At 31.3% G+C, this 23,106-nt stretch overlaps 2 protein-coding genes across 3 annotated transcripts in view; one reads left to right on the plus strand and one right to left on the minus strand.

Moving 5' to 3' along the window:
• The window catches only part of LOC143206495 (ketimine reductase mu-crystallin), a 55,097-nt gene extending 49,568 nt beyond the window's left edge, over nt 1–5,529 (plus strand). The window contains exon 6 of the mRNA XM_076419064.1: nt 5,420–5,529. The gene's annotated coding sequence lies outside the window, so the exon portion shown is untranslated. The remainder of the gene's footprint in view (nt 1–5,419) is intronic.
• Nucleotides 151–23,106, minus strand: part of LOC143206497 (uncharacterized) — a 192,743-nt gene continuing 169,787 nt past the window's right edge. Inside the window, exons 4-5 of one of the 2 annotated variants that reach the window (XM_076419070.1) lie at nt 18,054–18,166; nt 151–1,256 (exon numbers count right to left, since the gene is read on the minus strand). In XM_076419070.1, coding sequence (XP_076275185.1) covers nt 1,111–1,256; nt 18,054–18,114 — 207 coding nt within the window. In that variant the 5' untranslated portion in view covers nt 18,115–18,166 and the 3' untranslated portion in view covers nt 151–1,110. The remainder of the gene's footprint in view (nt 1,257–18,053; nt 18,167–23,106) is intronic. The other variant, XM_076419069.1, reaches the window with a different exon arrangement.

Raw genomic sequence — 23,106 nt, forward strand, 5'->3', positions numbered from 1 at the left:
AGAACCCATTCTTAGGGTGAGTTAACGGTTATGTCTTGAGACGGTCGCATCATAACAACATTATCCGTAAGTTTATAATTTATTTTCAAAGTTCATTTTCTTTAAAACTTATTTTTCGCTGATTTTTAATAATTTTATCGGCAAATAAAGTTTGTTTCTAAACTTGAGTATAGGCTTGAGTTGTACTTAGGTATCTATTTTCGTTCTAGTTTTTAAAATATACATAATATTAGACTTTATTATATCGATTTAACTAAAAATTATATTTTACTTTAATTATAGTTAAGAAGCTTAATTACATTTTAAGAAGCTTAGTCGCTGGTGATGGTGATGAATTATTACTTTATTAGAACATATATCGTTGATTATTGTGAAATTTATTATACGAGGGTCGACTGATAAGTAATGAGAGAATTGTTCTTACTAAGCTTCTATTGTTATTTGATGAAACTCTAACTCTATGAGAAATAAAATAGTCAATCTATGAGGCATGGTAATTATCACATTTCTGAAAAATATAATTTTGAAATTTATAATTGTAATTAAAAATATTAGTTTGCTTTATTTTTCTAGTTAACATCATACATACAACTTGTAAATGTAAAACAATCTTAGAAAATGTATTAAATAAGATAATTGAGAGAAGCTGTTATTTGAAATATTGATAAAGTTTACGATAATTTGGAAATAAGTAAGAAATACATTTTCATGAAGGCCTGTATTAAAATTAGTTTGAGATGATGTTTCTTCTTAAAACCATCTTAAACTAAAATGTAGAAACCTTTTGTAATTGTTTTGTAAGTTCTGAAAATACCTCAGTGATAAGATATTAATGATTGAGATAATAAATGCAGAAATATCATAACATAGTTGCTCAATTTTCCATATTACCTATAACATTCGCTGATTTGTTTATTTAATAGTGGCAAATTGGTGAAGTTTAACTAGTGTTCATCTAATATTTGAATGAGAAATCACATTTAAAACTGATGACCTATCGAGAGCACCGGTATGAAAAAACAAACCCTACAACCCAAGTTAAGCGGAATACTGCTCATCCTCCACAGCGCAGAGATGGGGGTTGAGTTGTATTCACACCGGCACTACAGTTCATGCTGTAATATAGTATTCTCTCCGTTGGACGCACTTTTCCCTCATGATGTAGCAGAGCGCGACTGTTATCAATACAGCGATAGCTATACCCATTCCTATACTGACCCATATTATTTCTTCGTTGATGCCTTGATAGGATCGACCTAGAACAAATATCAATATTAATTTATCAAGTTTTACCTAGAGATACATTATTCATATTTTTTAAAATTGTTACTGTTAGTGGTTCAATAACCCGCCCAATGGACAATAAGCATTTCTTAATATTATATTAAGAGTATATATATAGAAAATCATATCATTAGATTATTTACTAAATTGTATATATGTCCCATGACCAGATCGGATAGTGTTAAACCTTCTAGCACTTTACTATTACGTCGCGCATTTATCTGATTAACGAAGACATTGGGATGCTCTAACACTCTATTAAAGTACTTATTATATAATGATATGTAAACTTGGATTTGCGTCCGATAAGTCAATATTTTTGATATAGTTGAAGTGCAAGTTGTTTTCGTCTAACAAGTATGTGCTTCTGCGCAGAGTGAATGTAACATGGGTAGATTTTGTTTCATTTACTTTAATAGTCTACGTTTTCACGGATTTGTGGTGAGGAAACGAAAATGTACGCCAACAAGGAACCAGCAGTTGGCAAAGTCCAAGAATTTTTAAAAAAAGACAAAACGATTACCTTTAACCTATTTTCCTGTTTGACCATGTGATAATGATCGTAAAATAAATAAGTAAAAATAAAAATTCAGTAATAAAATAATGAGCAAATAAAACCAGTTGTATCTGTTGATTCTATTTCAGGTATAAACAGAAATAAGGTTGTTAATCATACCAAAAGCATATTTTAATGTATTAGCAAATAAGCATATATTTCCATTCTTCTATAACATCAAAATTGCGTAACAATATAAGATATCATCACAGTTTTATTTTATGGGATTAATAGTGTTCAGTGTTCTCAGCAAACCATTGTTATTACAAAAATAATATAAAAAATTTGTTAAAATTAGGAAGGTTAGAAAAGGTAATTCAAAAATTAAATATATGTTATATTGTATTATATTATATTTAATACCATAAAAAGTTACTGCCTAGAATTTTTAGGTAATATTTTCATATGAAATGCTATTGTAGAAATTGAACATTTTTATTGGAGTTGAAATAAATAATTATTATTTATATAGTCTTATATTTATTGTCGTAAAAATTGAAAATTTTTTATATTCCCAATAAAAACTATTGACTGACAAGTGATCATCTTAGAGGTGAGCCCAGAAGATATCCGGTTTTACTTAACCTTTTATATAAATGACGGCCTCAACAAGATTCGAACCAACGATTATAGCAACAGTAGGAGGACTATCCTGTCGTCTTGACCACTGCACCAATCCACGAACATATACCAACAAAGCATATTAACATTAATTTTGGCCCTCTGGTATCAATACCGACATGGTATCAACAGCCAATGCATGTCATAGCCACATATATAATCATACCGGATCTAGCGTCAAATTCAGTTTGTTTTTCAGTTCATTTTAAATTTGGAGCTGTTTTTCCCTTCTAGTTGTAATTAAAAAGAGACGGAAGGCTGTCTGATGCATCGGTACTGGTCCATACTATTGTCAAATGTCTTCAAAACATTGGTGATAATAAGAGGTTACCCGTCAAACATTTTCAACCAAAAATCAGATTTGATCGTTCTTCTTCGAAATATTTTATTAAAGCCAATTTGTGACTCTGACTATCTATTATTTTCGGAATTTTCAAACGAAATGATATCATATGTTATAGAGCGATTTAAAATTTATCGAAATAATCAAAACGCTAAAATAACGTTTGTCGGTTTTTAATCTGCAGAAATAATAACTAATATTTTGAATAATTTTGTGTACGTCTGACAATCTGCCGCCATTCGTTTATCAGACGTATTCAAAATTCTTTAATGCAATAGTGTTAAGATGTTTTAACACTTACGTACAAATTATTGTGGCTATTTAATTAACTATAGTTTTCAGATATACCATAATTTTAAAATAAATTATATTTGATAACATTTTTGTTCAATTATTTTATTTAGATTAGAATTTTCATGTATGTCATGTTTCGGCGTCATAAATATCCATGAAGCATTACTAAAAAAAACTTTGAATAGACTATAGCTCCTCTAGCCAATGCTTCAGACAATTGGCAAGATGGTGCTCTAGTACCAATCCAAACTGAATTTTATTGCCTAATTCGGCTATATGTTCTGACGTATCAGACATTCTATTTAAGAATATAATTCTATTTGAAATTAATTTAATATTTTTGCAAACCGAAATTGGCAATATATTCGATGTTGTATATGACGTGCATTGGCTGTTTTATTGGACGGGTTACACATATTTTTTTTACTTCTATAGATAAAAAATCAGCTTCTCTAAAATGTTATGTTGAATGTTAGTATAAAATAAAGAGTAGGTAGAAGGGGTTGTCTTATTTATTAGTGCTATTTAGCGACTTACGATTACATAACGGTCTCTAATTACTGTCGTTGTATAATTAAACCCCTCAAAACTCATTGGATTATTGCATTACATTCTCGTCGGATTAAAAGAATAGTATATTAGAAGCTTACAAAAGGAAGTTAATTCAATGATTTCTAAACATCTTACTGATATTTAATTTTGGAAATACTTATTTTACAACTATTACTACTTGATTAAACCGAATAAACAGATTTATTTATTCTCTTGACCTATATATTGTTTCGTTATTGACTGTGTCAATAAGTCGGATGTGTACATCGTTGTTTGAGTTCTATTTGATTTGATGCTAAAGGTCCCCACGCCTTTGATGCGGACGACTCTTGGTTACTTTTAGGGCAACATCTTTTTTGTTAACGGTTCTCGTGGGGGAGATCTGAAAGCCAGATTGGACTATTATTTTGGGCAAACGTCGCTGCGCTATTTTCCTTTTGACCCGGAACGCCTCTTTCACAAATTGGAAGAATGAAAGTTGGGCATCGGCGAGAAAGACTCCAAACTACTAAATTATTCTATAAGATTAGGAGCTCGATATCAAGAAAGTTTTCAACGATGTTTTTTTTCTGTGGGTACAGTTTATTCCTTTGTTTTGTATGCGCACATGTTTATATATACCAGGATCGTTCAATAAGTAACAGGAGAAAAAGAAAAACAAAAAAACAAAATCTTTATAAAATGGGTAAAAGTTAAGATTCCGAAGTTCTTTGGGAAATTAAAAAATCATAGTACAACGTGGGATAAAAGTCTCGCTACCATTTTTTATACCTACTATTTTTGATTGCCTATAACTTTGCTCAAAGAAAAGATAAATGAGTTTGGTTTTCATAAAAAGTTTATTTGGACTGTATATTTTTTTCGTTTTGATTGAAAAATTATATCGGCTAAATGGTGACCGCGATTCGTTATGCAACTTTCGGCTCTTTTAACGCATTTTTCAAGATATGCTGCAATATCTGAGGCTGAATTTCTTCAATTTCGTGACGAATATTGTCTTTAAGACGTTGAATCGTTCGTGGTTTATTCGTATAAACTTTTGATTTTAAAAAGGCCTATAAGAAAAAGTCTCCTGCTGTTAAATCCGGCTGGTCATGCTAAATCGCCACTTTGCGAAATTAGTCTTCGTGGAAAAACGTTTTCCGCTGGCAGTAATGGAACGATTATTTTCAATAAATTTTGTCATTATTTCTGCCCGTTGTTGTGACATATATTTATCCATAATTAAATTTGGACCTCTACACAACACAATGGTTAAAACGGAACTAAAAGTCACATAACCAAGATAGCACGCACTCAAAATGGTAGCGGGACTTTTGCCCACCTGTTATTTATTCGAGCGATCATTTGACTTTTCCCTTCGTACTTCTTATGTTTAGGAATAAATATATTTCAGGTGCCTGTTGCAATAACTTAATCAAATAATAATTAAAATAAATTGCTTTCACGGTTAAATTCGATAGTTGTGACATTTATCTGTATAAAATAACAGTTTTGCATGTAGCAGTATAGTTATTGTTAGTATTATTGCATTATTCAAACGCAATGTGTGGAACTCTCAAAATTCGATTGTGATATTCATTAAAGCTTGTAGCCTATTCGACATATATAGATATTGTCACTCTGTTATATCGGCTTCTCATCAAATTAATTAAATGTGGCGATTTTTGTGAAGAACGGCCAATAATAAATTATAAACTTATCAGACGAAAAAAATTAATTTAAAAGAATTTAAATTGCTAAGCAATTGAAGGGTATACTATTTCCAGGCTTTTACATGTTATAAGGAATATCCAAAGCTCGGCTAGCTAGATTAATAGTTTCAACATTGCTTGCCAGAAGAATAAAGAGTTTTCTGAGGTATATTGCGAGTGGCTATGGAAAGCGGATCTGCTACGACAATTCCAAGAGCAAAATGTTATGGGTTAGTTCAGGAAAGTCATCCACCACAATGGAATACTCATGGCCATATAGTTTTACCGTGAATACAGTAGGATCGGTAAGGTGCAGTGTAGTGTGCTAGAACTGAATGAAACTGTTACTGCGGATGTTTACCGTCGACATTCGAATAAATTTAATGAACTGTTGTTGCAAAAAGGACCAGCAATGAAGAGAAATAGACGCAAAGCCATCTTCTTACTTGATAATGGTCGGCCACACCTAACAAAAATTGCAAAGTGTACAGTGTTGCATCTGCCACACGCAGTGTACTCACCAGACATAGCGCCATCTGATTATTACGAATTAAAATTGATGGATTACGGGTTGGCTCGTAAATGGTTTCGAAATACCAAATAAGTTTGAAAATAGATTGATGACTGGATCGCTGCCAAAGTGTTAAAAATATACTAACATTATGATTTGTAAGTAAATAACTATAAAAAAAGAAATAAAAATTATATAAAGTATATTCTTGGTACATTTTTTTTCTTACACATTTCCGTTCGAAGATATAAAATTACAACATATTTATTAACATAATTTCATAATATTACACACCAGATTTATTGTTATTGATGATTTGTTGTAGAATTTAGATGTATTATATTATAAGTGTAAGCAAACATATAATTATAGCCTTTGTGACTGCAAACATTATATACATTAAAAATATAGGAAATTAGGTATTAAACAAATCGTAAACCATGGACAAATCATCTCTGACAATGAAAATATATATACTTGTATATCGCATATATAGTATGATGGTCCTAAGTATTAGAAAATCCTGCGGTGAGTCCTAAGATGGCGGATGTTTACTATAAGCAATCCCGATTGTGACAATAAACATATGAGCATTGAGAAATTCCACAGGCTTTGAACACCTTCGTAATTCTGAATATTTGGGAATGTATAAACTTACTAAAATTAATAAAGAGGTATTTTCATACAATATTTTTATCCAACATTGAGCTAGATGAAAGATAAGCATTAGAGATAAACTTTGATATGATTCTCCAGTCGACACCGAGTCTTCATTTCATCAGACAGTCCTCGGTAAAATAAATAAACACAACGCATAATAAACAGCCCGAAATACAGCATTCGGTTATTGACAACTTTCTAAGGAATATAAATCCAAAAAACAAAAATTATTAATCAAAATAAGTGATGTTATTATGCAAGATTTATAGTTTAGGCAGTGTTATTTAAGATTTTATGTTACTTTCAGTTATTATTGATGAAATTATAAATGATTTATGGCAAGTTTCGATAAAAAGCGATTAAGAATAGTATAGGCACGTAAAAAAAATGTTTTACAGTTTTTGCAAAGAAAACAAACTAATGTGTACGCTTTTATGGAAGGTATGAAAATCCCGACAAATGTAAAAATTTCATCCCAACATAGATTAACAGAATTCGAGAATAATAAAAATCGTCTGTTTTCTGTGCTTGTAACATGCCAAATGTATAATTTCCGGCCTGACACATAGATGGCGCTACTAGAATTTACTCCATATGTTTTTTTAGTTAGCCCAAATCCTCAAAAGATGGGTGTATAAATTTGACAGCTGTCGTATTATATTTGTGAATTATAGCATTTTGAGTGAATCAACTTTTGTTATTTATAAAAAAATGGATAAAAAGGAATTTCGCGTGTTGTTAAAATATTACTTTTTGAAAGGAAAAAACATAGTTGAAGCAAAAACTTGGCTTGATGCCATTTGAACCATCAAGGATTTGTATGCTAAGTTTAGAAGACGTACTAGTACCGAAGACAGTGAACGCAGTGGACGCCCAAAAGAGGTTATTACTGACGAAAATATTTAAAAAATCCACAAAATGATTTTGAATGACCATAAATTGAAATTGAATGAAATTGCAGACACAGAAATAACAGATATCAACTGAACGTGTACATCATATCATTCACGAATATTTGGGTATGAGAAAGCTCTTTGCAAACTGAGGCCTATTTTGAAACAAAAGACAACTCGTACTACAAAAATGGTATCGAAAAGTGGAAGGGTGGCTATAATCAGTGTATCATCCTTGAAGTGAATTATGTTGAACAGAAAGAATTAATTTTGTCAAAAAATGTGTTGTACTATGGCAGGCCGCTGAAATTCCGCGGAATTTTAAATTGACCTGTTAAGTTATTTAGATTTTCTAAAACAGCTTTTGATCTAATTTGTTGAAGAAAAAGATAAAAAGAAAAAGTGGTCTTGCTTAAAGTCTGTTGTTATTATAAGTTGCTGTTATTAATTGAGATGGTTCTGGAGATATAGTATATCATTGTACTAATGCAAAATTAAGATTTTTCTGTAAAATTTAATGGTTGACGTATAATTAATTTCAGGTTTCACTAGTAAATGCTTTTATTAACAAGGCATTAACTGAATATTTCAGGTAATAAATTCGTATATTTGTGCATCAAGATTTAAAATTAATAAAAGATGAGTCAAGGGTGGGATCTAAGAGTGAAATAAATAAGCAAGGAACAATGCAATTTTATTTAAAAAGGTAAGTGGACAAATTATTAATTTAATTAACCTTTTGTATTTATTGCTTGTGGAGTATATATTTTTGGTGAAAAATAAGGATAAAAATAAGATAACATAATTTGCATGGGTGGAACATATAGGACAAATTGAAGAGATTATGTATTATTAACAGTAAAGTTGTAAGCATTTTAAAAGCATTGATAGATGTTAAGGTGCTTAATGATTAATGTAATAAGATATGTGACTCTATAACATTTTATTCTTTGAACCTTGTATCAATTATTTTAATTATTCACCTTAAAGGTCCTAAAGGTACCTAAAGTTTTGAAAAATCATTAGTTCATTCAAAGATTGTAAGTACATTCCTTTAATATACATTTCTAAATTGTAAAAAATAAATTACCTAATTGTGTTCGTTATTGTTTTAATAGACATGCTAAATATCAATTTCAAAACAGTTTTATTGATATATTAACTGTTTTAATAAACAAATATGTATTACTTTATTTATTGTTCTATAATTATATTTGTAACATAAAAGTAAAGAGAGATCCTCTATACTTAAATATGACGCTCTGATGTTGTTACAGTTCTGAAAATAATCTTACTTATGATACTTTGTTATAATGCTTAGTGACGTAATAATTTACAGTTACTAATACTTTGTTGATTATTGAAAGTGAGTGGAAAATAGATGTTATTAAATGCAATTTAAAAAGTGTTAGGGCATGTTAGTTCTTGAGATATTTTGCATATATTTTAATATGCTTAAACATATAGCCATTTTTTATTTCAATTAATGTTATGTATCAAATACATTTCTAATCTTATATTGAAAATACTGCGAAAACAAGTTTTAGTAATGTATAATTATTAAATTAGTTATTTTATTCTATTACGAAAGAAACATGATTAATTTAATACATTGTGGTCGGATTTTGAGTACAGGGCTATCGCTAGTACCCATAAATATAGAATATATTGGCGATTGATATTAATTTTAGAAGTCTTGTATTGACAATATAACCTTTTAAAATTAAGTTAGCCATACTATATATTCTATTTTACGCTCCACATGTGACATAACCTCCTATAATAAATTGGGAATAAATTATAATATATAAATATTAAAGTATATAATAGAACCCAAACGACGTATAGGAAACATAATAAATTATGTAGACCTCTGTATAAGGTTATCGCCCGAAACCTTTCAGAGAGAAAACGAGCATCGTCGCTCCGAAAATTCGGAAAAAAATCATTTGCCACTGCCCGCAGGCACTCGCAAATTGCATTACTTCAAGTCGATCACACCTTCAAACACACGAGGACCACCAACCGGGAAAACGCTATGCTCATCCTTTTTTATCTGCCATTGCCGGTGCTGCTAACGTCGTTTAATGTCTATTTCGCGTTGATTTGCTATCTATCAATTATTTGATAAACGAAATTTGTAATGTAAACGATAAAAAACTCATAATTATAATCAAATTATGATTATTTATTACGCTACGCTAATATTTTTTATCTGCCGTTGCGTCTAACACCGTTTTATATCTACTAGTGATCGCTCCGTGGTTAAAATTCAACCAAAATGTATTAAACTAATCACGTTTTTCTCTTAATAGAGTGAAAGGGTTAATTTAAAAATGACATGTTACTAAAACTTGTTATATATGTTATAAATGTCTATGTTATGTAAATGTTATGTATGATCTTTCTTTAGTTTTATATTATAAACATAAGTATGGAATAATAAAAGAAGTATAGATGTTTGTATATTAAAACAAAGAATATATAAATAAAACAATTTTGCAATTAATAAGATATATTCTAGATATAATAAGATAATATTCTTATTAATAAGAATAATTTCTTTATATATGTTTTAAATACATATTGTTTTGTTCTTAGCTTATTTATTTTCAAGCACTCTCTTCTAGATAGCTCACATTGTCTTCTATGACACTAATTTATCTATGTTATTCCCTTCTATTTCATGTTATGTCCCACGTGGAAATTAACAACTCAACAAATGAGGAATACTAGTTTTAAGAAACTATTTTATATATATTAATATTCTATGTAATATTTATTTATTTATTTATTTATTGTTTTAAAAACCCATCAGTCTCTTGGGCTAGTTAGGGTTAAGTTACAGTGTATTTTTAAATAAAGTATACAAAAATGATAATGACATTCGAAAATAATATACTATACGAATTACAATAGAGAAGAATTACAAAAGGTGTATCAATACAGCGGCCGTTAAAAAGTTGAAAAGCATAATATCCAAATGCTTGGGTTGGACCAGTTGTTTTAATGACCTTGGCATTCCTAGTTGCCGTCTCAGTACCTCAAACTTTTCACACTACAGAAGGATGTGCCTGACGCTCTGTTGTGTTTGGCATTCGTCACATTGTGAGGGGTCTCTTTCTTTTAACAGATGCTCATGCATTAGTCCGCTATGCCCTATTCGCAGCCGAATTCCACTGAATTGCACTTAATTTTGAGTGATCTTTTTTGCAGTAGGTGTTTTCCTTGCTTGCTGCCGGGGAGCCAGGCATGGGGTTCCGACTGTTTTAGAAAGCAGTCTGTGTTTCTTTACCCTTGTCTGGTTGCTTATGGACGTATTTGCAAATTTACAATTATCTGTATAACTTTTGTTTGATTTTCTGTACTGTTATTATTTATATTATCACATTTTGGCTTAGTATTTTTTATATCCAAAGAATATCGTCATTAGAATTGTTTATGTTATATTTACATATGCACCCTCAATAGGTACGTAGGGTAGGTAATTTTGGCAATACGTAAAGGCTACAGAGTGCCCAATTTCGTATGATTGACGTGATTATTCCGCATTAAAATTTTAGCTGTTAAATGCAAACATTCATATCCCAGCGAGATTCGAAATTCATGAGATTCTTGCCTACAGCAGAAATCAATAATTTCTGCTATTAAAATGATTCTATTTTCTTATTTCTTATGTAAAGTAGATTGTTTTATGAAATAAATTGTTCTATAAAAAATATCTTTCTAGAAATCGCGTTGTTCTTCAACATTTTGAGAGAGAAAATTACCACATTACTATGGGTATATTTCTAGTAAAGGATTACATTTTGTTTCGTGGGTTTATTACGTTTGGATGGTTTTCCTACAAACAATTTGAGACCCAAATATAATCCTGGGGGTAAAATATCGATCGGCAATTCGGTCCAGACGTGTTGGATTAAAATTCTGCTGCTGCATATTCCACATACTCATAAACAGAATAGAGATATCTTTATTACACTGATATCCACGACCGTTCATATATGTCTCCCAAAATATTTTATTACATGTGTACAATTCGTAACCATAAAAAGGCGCAAACAACTAACGACAATATATTTCGCCCATTTTACATTTTCTTATTGTGATATAAATATCTATTACTCTTAACTTGTTTAAATTATATGAATTAATGTGTAAATTTTATGAAATGAATGAAAACTAGTTATGAGTTATTTAAACCGTTTATTTTTAGAAATATTCAAAATAATCTCTCTTGGCGGCATTGCATTTATGCAAGTACTTTTCGATGTGAGTTGAAAATGACGTCCTTAAAGTAGTTTTTTTAATGTTTTGAAATAGGCAAGAGCCCAACAGAGTAAAATTAGGTAAATCGGGGCTGTTACGGAAAGATGAATTAAATGTTTGGTGGAAAAATCTTCTTCTGAACAATTATCTTGACAAAAGCTAAGAGTTATCGGTCATAATTTCGACTTATTGCGACTAATAGTTTCACGAAATGAATGACATTGGACGGCTAATGACTAGCCCACAATTCATAATGGCCGTGTGAGATACTCAAAAAGAAGTGTGAATTGCTTTTAAGAAATCTTACTTTAACTCATTTAAGAAAACTACTCTAAATAGACCATAAACAAATAGTGTTAGTTAAAAATAAAGCTAAAACCATTTTAAGCTTTAATAGAACAATTGAAAAGTCCCCGTCCTGACACATAGATGGCGCTATTAGAATTAAATCCATGTTTTTTAATTAGCCCTAACCCTCAAAAGATGCGTGTATAAATTTGGCAGCTGTCGGGTCATTAGTTTGTGAATTATAGCATCATGAGTGAAGCAACTTTTGTTATTGTGAAAAAAATTGATAAAATATTGCTTTTTGAAGGGAAAAAATACAGTTGAAGTAAAAACTTGGCTTGATGAGAGTTTGCAAACACTGCCCCAGATAAATCAACCATGAAGTATTGGTATGCTAAGTTTATACGTGGTGAAATAAGTATAGAAGACGGTGAACGAAGTGGACGCCCCAAAGAGGTTATTACTCACGAAAACATTTAAAAAATCCACAAAATGATTTTGAATGACCGTAAACTGAATGAAACAGCAGACACTCTCAAGATACTAACTGAACGTGTACATCATATCATTCACGAATATTTGGGTATGAGCAAGCTCTATGCCAAGTGGGTACCACGCGAGCTCACTTTTGACCAAAAACAAAGACAAATGGATGATTCGGAGCAGTGTTCGAAGATGAGCAAGTGTAGCGGAATAAACTCGAGTTTTTGTCTCGATATGTGACAATGGATGAAACATAGCTCCATCATTTCACTCTGAAGTCCAATCGACAGTCATCCGAGAGGACTGCATACAAAGCCGGCTGGCAAGGTTGTGGCGTCTGTATTTTGAGATGCGCATGGAATAATTTTCATTGACTACCTTGAAGAAGGAAAGACCATCAATAGTACTAGTAATGCAATAGTAATACGTCATTGGACCGTTTGAAGGGCGAAATCGCCGAAAACCGGCCGCATTTGAAGAAAAAGAATGTGCTGCTTCAGCAAGACACCGTGTCAAAAATCTATAAATTGGGCTTCGAATTGCTTCCTCATCCACCGTATTTTCCAGATCTGCCCCCCAGCGACTATTTCCTGTTCTCAGATATCAAAAGAATACTCGCTGGGAAGAAAGTTTCGTCGAATGAAGAAGTGATCGCTGAAACTGAGGCCTATTTTGAAGCAAAGGAAAATTCGTACTAGAAAAATGGTATCGAATAAAAAATTGTCAAAAAAATGTGTTTTACTATGGTAGGCCGGGTACTTTTCATTTGACCTGTTATATTTCTAGAAATCTTAATTAGCTTTATTTAAATTAGTATAAGTTTTATAATTTTTTATGATTCTAAATCATCGTCTTACGATATAACTCTTAATTTTTTATCCGCACGTTACAACTGCGCGTGTCAAACGAACACCGTGTCAAAAATCTATAAATTGGGCTTCGAATTGCTTCCTCATCCACCGTATTTTCCAGATCTGCCCCCCAGCGACTATTTCCTGTTCTCAGATATCAAAAGAATACTCGCTGGGAAGAAAGTTTCGTCGAATGAAGAAGTGATCGCCGAAACTGAGGCCTATTTTGAAGCAAAGGATAATTCGTACTAGAAAAATGGTATCGAATAAAAAAATTGTCAAAAAAATGTGTTTTACTATGGTAGGCCGGGGACTTTTCATTTGACCTGTTATATTTCTAGAAATCTTAATTAGCTTTATTTAAATTAGTATAAGTTTTATAATTTTTTATGATTCTAAATCATCGTCTTACGATATAACTCTTAATTTTTTATCCGCACGTTACAACTGCGCGTGTCAAACGAACACCGTGTCAAAAATCTATAAATTGGGCTTCGAATTGCTTCCTCATCCACCGTATTTTCCAGATCTGCCCCCCAGCGACTATTTCCCGTTCTCAGATATCAAAAAAATGCTCGCTGGGAAGAAAGTTTCGTCGAATGAAGAAGTGATCGCCGAAACTGAGGCCTATTTTGAAGCAAAGGAAAATTCGTACTAGAAAAATGGTATCGAATAAAAAATTGTCAAAAAAATGTGTTTTACTATGGTAGGCCGGGTACTTTTCATTTGACCTGTTATATTTCTAGAAATCTTAATTAGCTTTATTTAAATTAGTATAAGTTTTATAATTTTTTATGATTCTAAATCATCGTCTTACGATATAACTCTTAATTGTTTATCCGCACGTTACAACTGCGCGTTATTATTCATTAGGATCGCAATTTGAATAAGAAGTTCTCGTGTACTCAGTGTAACTATCAGATTTGATAACTTCTGATTACAACTTGTTAAGATTTATGTAGGCATAGATTCTTTCTTAGAATCTATGAATATATATATATATATATATATATATATATATATATATATATATATATATATATATATATATATATATATATATATACCATGTTATCAGAAAAATGGTGAAATTTTGATTGAATTAATTTGATACAGCTTTTCTAAAATTTATATAGTCTATCCAAAGTTTTTTGTATATACGTTTGATGTATAAGTATGTTTAATGTAATAATTAAATTAATAATTAAATAATAATCCAGTTAAAAACAGACGCAATGTTGTCCAATAAGTTCGAATGTGTAACCGAACTAGGCTGTCAACGTCGTCAGGTTGACAAACGTATGCAAAATTACTTAAAATAATTGTGATTAAAAGTTATAAACCGGCAAACCTTATTTTAATGCTTTGCTTGTTTTGATAAATCTCAAATCGCTGCTTGTTATTACTTTGATTGAAAATTCCGAAACCAGACAGACAGATTGCATCTCTAGTCAGTTACTTTGATTAGGAACGGGAGAGGGAAGGTCTCCTCTTGCCAGTAAAATTCGTTAGAGAGATAGAGATTTCTATTGCAAATGTATTTAGCGTGTTGCAGTTGTACTGAATATTAGTATATACACGGTCACTGAAATATCTCAGAAAATGAGAAATATCTTGAATTCGCCGAAAAAAAACCGTACTCATACGAAGCGGGTGACAAATCAAGATCAGCTTGATGTTAGGTCTATCAGAGATTAAATATACGACATGTATAAAAACAATGAGTAGTTTTTCAATACAAACAAAATTTAATACAATTATTTCAAAGAAAACTGTGATTCTAAAAAGTATCGATGAGGTCAAATAGAACTTCCGGATAATACTTTTAACAGATTACAATTTTAAAGAGCATATAATAAAATGAAGGAAGACTTAATATTTCAATTTATACATTAAATGAGTCATGGATATTATAGAACGGGCCCAATATACCTAAGGGTCATTCATGGCAAGATGATAATAAAGGTAGTGTTATGACAACAAAAGTTGATGGAAAAATGTAACTGTTGGACAATTACCAGTTGATTAGGTTTTATTAGTCATAACATTAATTAATAATTCATTGTAGATATATTGTATTCGTGCTAGAAATAAGAATGGTCAATAACATATTCGGTTTGGATAAACTCTATCAGACACAATGAAAAAGAAATTGACAAATGATGGAATTGTGAATAAATGTTAGCTATATTAAAAATTAATAATTCTGAATAGTATATGATTCAATGTTGCCAATTTCTCAGACAGGGTGATGAGAATGGAAACAAGTAAAGCTGAATAATATACGATAATTTATGTGCAAAGCTATTTTATATTATGAAAAGATAAACGTCATAATATTATTAATTAATAGTAGGGCAGCTTTAACAAATGAATTTTTTCTTTCATTCAGATCACAATTATCAAACAATCCATTTTCGGATCGACGAAAAGTTATTTGTCGTCCTCTACTGATTCTCTTTATTTCGTAACCAGCGTAAAAATCATAAATAAGATGGTTCCAGGTTTCCTGGCGCCGCCAGATTTTTGCAAATGTCAGTTTTATTCCATTATAATTGGCGCTTCTTTTCATATAAATTATACGAAATGACACAATTTCGAGTATATAATGTATTTCTACTAATGGTCTTTAGTAAGTGTTGAGTAACTGAGCTAATTTATTAGTCACTGAATACAATTAATAAGTATTTTTAACATGATATATTTTGAGTTCGGCATCGAAGACATTTCTTGTCAAATTTTATATTGTAGAAAACCAAAACTCTCATTTTTAGTGCATGGAAGTTCTATTTCACATTTACTTGATGACAATTTTAAAAGCCGTATCACTCAATCTTCTTAACCAAACTGATGTTCGCTGATTATAGAATTATATTCGCTGATACAGATGTTGAAGTTTCTAGAATTCTTCTTGATATAGTTCGAACATTAAGCAAGAAAATACCAAAATATTGACAAATGATGGATCACCTGCTATTATAAATCTCAACGGAATCCAGTTAGATTAGCGAAGGAGAAATTTAGTGATATCAGAATGATTTAACAAGAAGAAATAGCAATAAAGAAAACAAGAGCTAAACATAAAAAGGGAAATATGTTTTCTAATGAAAATAAAATTCATTACTTAGATATACAATTATTAATTAGGTGGACAAAGCCTCCAGAGTGTACCACAGGTGATTTAGGCAAGAATGCAATATAAATTAAATAATTAACTCCAATCTAGTAATTTTTGTGGCTATTTAACAGCAGTTTAAAAGCTTCTATAACATATGCAATAGATGTACTGTAATGTTAAAATAAATTGTAACTTATAACATTTCTGTTTTATTATTTTATTTATAACAGGTCAATTGAAGAGTCCTCGGCCTGACACATAGATAGCGCTACTAGAATTGAATTCATATGTTTTTTTAGTTAGTCCTAACTCTCAAAAGATGCGTGTATAAATTTGATAGCTGTCGGATCATTAGTTTCTGAATTATAGTTTATTGACTGAAACAACTTTTCTTATTGTGACAAAAATGGATAAAAAGGAATTTCGTCTGATGCCGAGTTTTCGGACACTGTACCAGGAAAATAAACCATCAAGGATTGGTATGCTAAATTTCGCCATGGTTAAATGAGCACCGAAGATGGTGAACGCGGTGGACGCCCAAAAAAGGTTGTTACCGACGAAAATATTTAAAAAATCGACAAAATGATTTTGAATGACCGTAAATTGAAGTTGAATGAAATAGCAGACACTCATATCCACTGAACGTGTACATCATATAATTCACGAAAATTTGGGTATGAGAAAGCTCTGTACAAAGTGGGTGCCGCGCGAGCTCATTTTTGATGATTCGGAGCAGTGTTTGAAGATGATCAAGCGTAATAAACCCGAGTTTTTGCGTCGGTATGTGACAATAGATGAAACATGGCTCTATCATTTCACCCCGAAGTCCAATCGACAGTCATTCAAGTGGACTGCATACGATGAACCCGCTCCAAAGCGTGGGAAAACGCAACAGTCGATTGGCAAGTTTATGACGTCTGCATTTTGGAATGCGCTTGGAATAATTTTCATTGAGTACCTTGAAAAAGGAAGAACCATCAACAGCGACTATTACATAGCGTTATTGGACCTTTTGAAGGACGAAATCGCCGAAAAACTCCCGCATTTGAAGAACAAGAAAGTGCTGCTTTACCAAGGCAATGCACCGTGTCACAAGTCAGTGAAAACGATGGCAAAAATCCATGAATTCGGCTTCGAACTGCTTCCTCATCCATCGTATTCTCCAGATCTGTCCCCCGTATAATGAAGAGGTGATCTGGTCGAAACTGAAGCCTATTTTGAAGCAAAGGACAAATCGTACTACAAAAATGGTATCGAAAAGTTGGAGGGTTGTTATAATCAGTGTATCACCGTGGAAAAGTTGGATAAAAAAATTGCCAAAATAATGTGTTTTACTATGGTAGGCCGGGGACTTTTCAATTGAACTCTAATTAGAAGGTTATTATATAACGACGATAAAATAAATTAAAATGCGAAAAATATCAATGTTAAATCTGTCAATTTTGCACCGTTTTGAGGTTATAAATTGAGATGACGTCAGTTCACTGCTACTTTGCATAGACTATAAGTATGTAACGTTTGGCGTCAGGTTTTATTTCAAAATTTATAACATTAAAACCTAAAATAGAATTTAAAAGAAGTATAAAAGGTATACAAGAAGTCTGAATATTAAAAATGTATATACATTTATTCTTACCGTTATAATTGTTTGAAACTATCCCACTGACTTTTCCGGCGACTCTACCACCAACTGGCATGATTGTTTTTTCTTTATTTTGCTGCCACGTATGTACACTTCAATCCATAAGCCTGAAAAAAGAAAACAGCGACAGATGAAATGAATGAGTCTATAGTAACGATTTCGATTCAATTCTATTATTAGCAGGAGAACCGTTTTGTCTTTTGGAACACGACGAGACAAACAATAGGGCATTGTTTTGGGTGGGACATAAAAGGATTAGAGGAACATAGTATGTGGATTTTCTCGTTATCTAGAGGCGAGCCGAATGGTTTCTATTCGGGATTGTGCGAAAACGCCGCTCGTTCTTTTAATTTTCGTCAGGGTTTTTTTTGGGTCGTCTTAAGGGTCCTGAATTACGGAGTGTCACTTAGTGACATTAATTTTCATTAACTTTTTAGTTAGGACTAGTGGAGTTGATGAAAACTTATGCTAGGATGGAAATAGAGAATTAACTTATACCATATTGTTTATGAAATCCGTGGACAAAGAACGAATATATCCGAAAGCGAAGATAGAAAAGTTTTTAGTTATTATAGCATAATTTTTTTAACATAATGTTCCTTAACATCAATACAATTAATTTGCCGGCTTGGTGATGCAGTGGTAAAGTTCATTGAACGGTCCTCCTATGTTCCGATAGCCGCGGGTTCGAATGCTGCTGGGGCATGGTCGTAAGTTCGTAGGCTTAATGCTGACGACCGTTGTTCGGAACCCAGGTTAAACTTTAGGTCCAGTCCAGATAAACCCATATTTGGTAAAAGGAGATTTTAAAATATATTTACAAAATACAATTAATTTAACTATTCTAAAACATATGCCAATCTCTATAACAGCTGCATTGGCTTGTAGAGTTATTATTATTTTTGTACGGTTATTTTAATATTTAGTATAATTGAATTAATTGTACATAATTGTTTATTATTTTTTAGTTAGTTTAGATATTTTAAATTATTTATTGTTGTGTTCTAATATTGTTATTGGTTCTTGTATTGTTCAGATTTTAGTATTAAATTGAAATTAAATAGATAATGAATATCATTTAATAGTAAATATTATAGAAGTACATAATCTAGCATGGCTCTTTGATAAAGTTTGGCACATGGCAACCCTGACGTCAAGTTTAATTAACCAATAAAATTTAAATAAAAAACAATTTAATTTCTGCAATAAATTTAATGAATAAAATTCAATAAATGAAATAAATATCTGTAAAAATCTATATTAAGAATAAAGTAAAAGTATAGTATAAAAATAAATATATTTATACAATATAAACATTAACATTAACCCAGAACTTTGGAAAAATCAAAATAATCAATTATCTGCTGTAGGTACAGTCGAGATAAACCCCTAGTTAGTAAAAGGAGACTTTAAAGTATATTTAAAAAAAGTTGTTAATGTATATTGAAACTTATTAAATCAATCGATAAATAAATAAAATCTGAATATTAATTTTTCACACTTTAAAGTTTGCATTTAAAAGTGTTTTATATTAGCATCTCATTATTCTACCAATCAGAAAACCTTATTTGCTTTACAATTGTATTTGAGAGGCATATTAGATTAAAATGTGATTGCAAGAAACACGTTGTATGTTTTATTCCATTCTTGAAGTATATGTTGAATTCACAAGAACTGGCAATGGAAACTTTTTAGTACGCCAAAATTCGCGGTTCCTGAACTCATGTACTCAGAAGTCTTGCAATTTAGGATCCCTTCGTTTGATAAAATATACTTTCCACATAAGAATATCGAGAAGTGTGAGACGAGCCCGCTATCAGTGATATAAGCCAAATCTGTTAAAACCATTAAATATTGAAGTAAATTGTACTTTAATTTACTAATTTTAACGATGTTTTTTAACATTCTCAGACGTGTTGCTTGTACGGGAGTTATTTTTCCTTTGAACTTTTGCATCCAATTGGATTGAAAAGTAACAATAATAATCTGATTATCTTATTTTCTTACAAGTTCGCATGTTTTGATTTAGCATCCTGAAAACTAATATAAGCCCAAAGTTTGGTCATGTTTTTATGAAGGGGTATTGGATTTTTCAGATAAAACAAAAAATAAAACAAACGAATATCGGAAAATGTATTTTAAGCACATTCTTAAAACTATTTCAAATGTTTTTCTTAATTTTCGAAGAATATTTATATTCGAATTCGAAAAAATTGCTTCTCTTATGAGGTTCAGTGTCCTTTTAGTTTATATTCCATCTTAACATGCAGAGATTTTCATAAAAGCACTAGTCTTGAATTCCATAAATATAAAGAGGATTTCGTCTAGTCCTGAAAATATTGTATCACTAAAGCTAGTTTTATTATTCATTTATCTTATGCTGGAGTTCATATATTATTTTATTTTCTTTACAAACTTAAGCAAATATTATGTGTATATATATATATATATATATATATATATATATATATATATATATATATATATATGTACATAATATTAGGTGCAATAGTGAGAGTAATTATATACAATATGATATTTCGGATATAAGTTTTTTTTATATATTTCTTATAGATTCTAAAATATGTAGACGTATTAAAGCTTTCACAAAATGATTTCTTTTCTTTCTGTCATTATAGATGATACGAAGATATTTTCTCTAGAAAGTAGCTGTCTTCTTTCATTACTATGAAACAATCCCGGAAATGTATTTGGCCGTTCCTGTTTTACGAGCGTAAAGAAATTTATGTGTGGTCTAGTTAAAGCTGTTCGTGTTCGTATTGCTTCCAAATGAAATGATGTTTTAGTGCATACAAAGCATTGCCCGTCTGAGCTTAGGTGTTGGCCTAGAAAAGTTTCATAGTAAATTAAACTATAATGGTGCAAGTACGATTTGCCAAAGTAGAGAATTTCCATTATATAAGCTTTTATTATGATTTAACGATTAAAACTAACTGGATTATACATGTCTAGTCAGCAAAATAGTTATTCCATTTCTGTTTGATTCATTTCCAAAATGTGTAAAGGTGTAAATAAAAGGCAAAGTAACTTTGTGTGAATAATTTTAAAAAATAAACAGATATTACGATAGTTGTCTTCGAATAAACGAGGAAAAATGCAGAACACTTATTTCTTATCTAGTATTTCTTATATTTCTTTCTTCGAGATTATCTTACTATCTCTAGAGAATACAATTTATTGGTCATCTAAAATAGTTTTGTTAATTTTTAAATATGTCTTATGGGGTTACATTTTAAATGAAGCACACATATATAATATCAGTCGCGCATTTTTATATTCTTGAAGCATATTAATATTTAATAATTTAATTTTATAATAATAATATGTTCGAAATTGGTGATTCTCCTTCAACAAATTTGTCCACGAAAAGTAAAAAAAAAATATAACGAATGTGGTGTTTTAATTGTGTATTAACATATTTTTATGAAATAAAACAATTTACTTTAAATCATGTAGCATCGATAGCATCGAAATAGTATTAGCAACTGAAATAGCGTTATTCCTAAAAAGCAACTTTTTTGGTTACAACAGGATGTGGCGTCCAATGGGTAGTTTTTTAACCACAAATAGTACAACGAGAAACCTAGACGCCCATATGGCACAGGGTAACACGCACGAGAAAGACTTGATGTACAAGTTTTGGGACTGGTCAGTATCTATGTGGAATTTTATGAATAAGGATTTTATGAAGTTTTCCAGTTTTCTGTTAATTTTGGATTCTGAACATTTTCCATTTAGCTGAGACTAATGCACCGATACTAGGTGTTTGGCACGTATTCCCATGTCTTAGTTATACAACAGCGTTACTGCTTATAATACTCACTTTGAAAGCAATAATTATTGTGAAATGCTGTCCTAAATTTGTATATAAAAATATATATTCCTCGGAACATTCTATAAGTTTATCTCGATTTATGATTATTATAGTAGTTTAAAACATCTATCTCGGATAAAAGCTGAAATTACTCGGGAATATTTGCGAATATCGCGACAGCCCCGAAAATATCACGTCAACGATCTTAAAACTCGCTGTTCCAGGGACATACAAGTGTTGCGTTGGCAATCTAACCAGCGCACAGGTGCAGACCATGAAACCATACTTAAAATATATTCCTCTATAACCTTTCCCAAGCTAGACTATGGCTCCCTCCTGTTCGCAACTGCTGCTTCAAGTTACCTCAAATTCCTTGATACTATTCAAAATACTGCACTCAGAATATCGCTGGATACCTTGCGATTTTCTCCTGCTTGTGCTGTCTGTATGTAAGAACCCATCTCTTTCTTATGACAGGGATTTCTTTCACTGAAGTTAGCTGTGAAATTGCTTGCCCTGCTGCCTTCCTTAAATGTTATCTACACCTCAAGTTGTCCATCTGTGCAATCTTACCCTTAACTACTCCACTTGTGCCTCTCATATAATTGCTGATCTACTTTCCAGAGCTGGAGTTGCCTTTTTGCATACCCTCCTTATCCACTATGCCTTCCAAATACACATCCTTATGTCAATTATATAAGAGAGAGCATTGCCTTTGCCTTATTCGGTCCAATTTCTGTGAACTTTTCCACTTTTATCCTGGTCGCAAGCAGATATATACCGATGGATTTAAATCTCGTATTGGGCTTAGCAGTGTTTTTGTGGTGGACAACCGGGTATTCCATTTCAAACTCCCTAAATAGGTTTCAATATTGACTGCTGAATTTTTTGCAATATTTAAAGCTTTACCTTACATTATAACGGAATCTTTCAAGGAATGCCTAATCCTTGCCGATTCCCGAAATACCCTTGAATGTTTCGTGGAACAGAAATTGAACCATCCCCTGGTCACCGACTCATTGTCAATCATCCGTATCCTCTATTTGAATCGCTATAGGACAAGTTAACTGTGGATCCCTCGTCACGTTGGTATAGTGGGAAACGAGCGCGCGGATAATGCAGCTAAATCGGCTCCTCTACCCTACTCCCCCTATTATTGACGCTCAAAAAGGCGCTTGATGAGTTCAAAATACAGTAGTATCACTTCAATCA

Source organism: Rhynchophorus ferrugineus, unplaced genomic scaffold (assembly GCF_030347505.1).
Source record: "Rhynchophorus ferrugineus isolate W39M unplaced genomic scaffold, kcgeb_rfMv2 rfM1, whole genome shotgun sequence".
In the NCBI taxonomy this organism is placed as follows: Eukaryota; Metazoa; Arthropoda; class Insecta; order Coleoptera; family Curculionidae; genus Rhynchophorus; species Rhynchophorus ferrugineus.